Source organism: Diadema setosum, chromosome 17, assembly GCF_964275005.1.
Source record: "Diadema setosum chromosome 17, eeDiaSeto1, whole genome shotgun sequence".
Classification (NCBI taxonomy): domain Eukaryota; kingdom Metazoa; phylum Echinodermata; class Echinoidea; order Diadematoida; family Diadematidae; genus Diadema; species Diadema setosum.
Window position 1 is genome coordinate 32,680,371 of NC_092701.1, and position 3,673 is coordinate 32,684,043.

The following is a 3,673-nucleotide window of genomic DNA, read 5'->3' on the forward strand; positions in this document are numbered from 1 at the left end:
GGGAAAATATGTTGAGAAAATGGAAAAAAAATGCATAATCTATTATGCAAACGAGATGCGTGTTTTATTTTAATACTTAACGTTGGTTCTTGTATCTCATTATCAGACGAGGAATCGTGAACCGGTCGTGATACAATGATAACTATCATCAGAATTATGATTCAGATTCATATAATTTATTGCGGCGATGCGTTGTAGAATCTAGAACCCTGCCAGTTTTATGTATCCTCTTGTATACCAATTTGTATAGATATTTGCATAAGTGTCATTCAACTCTTATGAATTGATTGATTGCAGAACTTGATTGGACTCTGACGACACCACGTACTTTTTGTTTGCCCGATAACTTGTTAAAATGATTAAAAATAGAAGTGAATAAGTATAAGTAGGGCTACTGTACATATGCGGTAATGCATTGCTGTATCAGCGGCAACTCCTAATTTGCATATTTCACTTCTTAATTTGCATATAATAAGTGATAGTTATGAACAACAACGACCTGGCTATTGTCTCCGCACCTTAATTTCTAAAATTATTACTATTTCTGCATGTCTATGGAGATTTCATGAAAATTAGATCATCGAAATACCTTAAAAAGCGATGGATTGGCGGCCATTTTGTTTATGCAAATTAGATGCTCTTAGACTCAAAATTCCGCTTGGGAACCGGAATTTTTGGATTCAGCGTACTCGAATTATACAAAATAGACCGGTTCCCAACTTTTACTAAAAAATGCCTCTAACAGTCATATTTTCTCCAAATCCCACTAGACTATATCCCCCTGACACACAATAACAAACGGCTAGACGTTCCTCTTTTGAGAAATATTAGTCTGAGGCAAAACAAACTCTCTCAGATCCAGAGCAACGCATTCAGGGGGTTCAGAAACCTGCGTTATTTGGACCTCCAGGACAACCACTTAACCTTAATCACTAACGCCTCATTCTGTGGATTGGATTCCGTCATCCATTTGAATTTGGGTTGGAACAGACTTTCACATTTGCCTATTTTTGCGTTTGCTTGTACCAAGAATCTAAAAGTTCTCATTCTGTCGAGCAATGAAATTACAGTGTTGAAACCCTCAGTGTTTTACGGAGTTCCCTCTCTTCAAAATCTGAATCTTTACAAAAATTATATAGACAATCTTGCAGGACCTTGGAATCTGCATTTCTTACAGGTACTGCACCTGCAAAGAAACAGACTAGTTTCTTTGAATGAAACTATGTTTGAAGGAATGCCCAATTTGCAACAAATCAACATCAGCCAAAATCTAATCGCAAACATCGCTAAAGATACATTTCTCAGACTCAATTTTCTGGAATCTATTGATTTGTCTCGACAACCGTTACTTACCCTAAATGGTATTTTTGAAAAATCGAGGCATCTCAAGTACATAGCCATGAAGGGATATCGGATTCAGTTTTCGTCACTAAATCAATTTACATACCAGCAAGCTCAATGAGAATACTAGTCATGTCACAGGCAAAGTTAACTACCAGTCACCTGGCAGGTGAGCGTCAAAATTTGTCTGTTTTCTACGGGCTAGAGTCACTAAGAGTCCTCAATCTATGGGGAAATGACTTGGCTGATTTACACAAGTTTCCTTGGGTTTTCCAACCGTTACGTACACTGCAAGTAATTAACCTAAGCGAAAATAAAATCACTGTTTTGACAGCAGGATTGTTTTCTTACTTATCATCCCTAAAAATACTACTTCTATATTCAAACAAGATTCAAACAATCCCCCACATACTTTCCACGGACTGGGAATCTTACAGCAATTGAAGCTGAAGAATAATATGATATCTCTGCTTGACAAAAATCTATTCAAAGACACGCCGAAACTCTTAAGATTGTACCTTCACGAAAATCATCTCACTACGATTTCTGCAGACACATTTATGCCAGAGACACTCGTGCGCCTTGATATCTCCCGCAATCCTTTAACTTGTGACTGCAGCTTGGCGTGGTTCCGAAACTGGTACCAAACGACCAACGTTGATATCTCCCCAAACAATGAAACCGTATGTTCCCAAACCTCCTTCAAACAACTTGTGAACGTGCCTCTTGTAGAATTCTATCCAGACGACTTTTGTGGAATCAACGTACCACTCATCTTTGGAGTCATCCTTGGCAGTATCATGGTTACCTGCATGGGACTTTTGATTTACCGGAAACGCTGGTGGCTGAACCACAAGATCTTCTTGCTAAAACTTTTTGTCCTAGGTTATAAGCAACAAGAAGAAGACCGACAGGCAGATGACTATGAGTATCAGCTTAACATCATGTGTCATGATGATGATGATGACTGGGTTCATGGTGTCCTGAGACCTGCATTGGAAGAGAGGATGCCCCATCTCCAACAGGTTGCCTATGGCGACGAGGCTCTCAGGGTGTCAATGTACTACATCGATGCTATCTACCACATCGTCGAGAACAGCTACAAGACTGTCTTATTGCTTAGCAACCACTGTACTGATGATGCATGGTTCATCACCAAGGTCAGAGTGGCTCTAGAGCATGTGAATGAAACAGGACTTGACAAAGTCATCCTGGTATTTTGGGAGGACATACCAGATGAGCGGTTGCCATACCTGGTAAGACTCTTTCTGAGCAGAGACAGGCCTAACCTGGTCTGGACGGAGGACCACGATGGTCAGGACTTGTTCTGGGCATATTTTGAGAAGTGCATGAGGTCAAATCCACAAATCAATCATGCTCTTCCGATTTAATTGGGATCAAAATATGACAATCCTTAATCTCCGTCTACCGATCATTATAATATAAGACGAATTTGCTTTGAACACATTTTTTTTTCTCGCATGATAGCGTTGCACACTATAACTACAATTGTATTCAATTTTATGAATACTGATAAGCTGCAAGATCAAAAGAAAAAGACCATGTTATTTCATTTGAGTTATGTCATTATCTTTTCTCATTATGAAAAAAAAAATAACATGCACAATATAAGAGTTACATATTGTGTAAAACGTAAGAAATACAACGAAAATTCTACTAATCACTCCAGTGCTGTAGAGAAATAGGGCCTATATGAATTTGTTTCGTGATATGATACCAAACATTAAAAGACAGAGCGCTGGGGGTCCATTACCTTTAAAGGGTAAATCCAGTCCAATTATAAGTTATTCTGATGAAAAAAAATAAAATCTTACGAGGTCAATTGTAAAAAATTGACTGAAATCGGATGAAAAATAAGGAAGCAATGACATTTTGAGGTTTTGCTAATTTCTGCAAAACAGTTCGTGTACAGAGGATATGAATAAACTATGCAAATCAATGAGCTAACCATGTCATAACCTCAAAATTTTCTATTGATCATGTACAAAAATAGAAAAAAATGACAAAAAATTAATGTTTCTGTCATTGAAAACTGAAACATGATGTTATTCTTGGTTGAACTTCAGAATAGTAATCAGTTAGATACTGTATATGAGGATTTGAGCCTCGGGCATAATTGCGTTTGAAAGAAAAAATTGCAAAAATTTATGTACAAACTATGTGGTAAGTTGTGAGGGTATGGCATGCTGACTTTGTCATTTGAATAGCCATGACCAATCAAGAACTGTTTCCTCCAAAATAGCAAAACTTTGAAATGTCATAACTTCCATATTTTCCATCCGATTTTGATCAAAATTTTACTGTTGAACTC

At 37.6% G+C, this 3,673-nt stretch overlaps 1 protein-coding gene across 1 annotated transcript; it reads left to right on the forward strand.

Annotated features, from left to right (window-relative positions):
- Nucleotides 1-1,799: 1,799 nt before the first annotated feature.
- On the forward strand, nucleotides 1,800-2,732 carry LOC140240834 (toll-like receptor 3). The gene has a single exon (XM_072320605.1). It carries the CDS (start codon nucleotides 1,800-1,802, stop codon nucleotides 2,730-2,732), a length of 933 nt encoding a protein of 310 aa, XP_072176706.1.
- The last annotated feature ends 941 nt before the right edge of the window (nucleotides 2,733-3,673 follow it).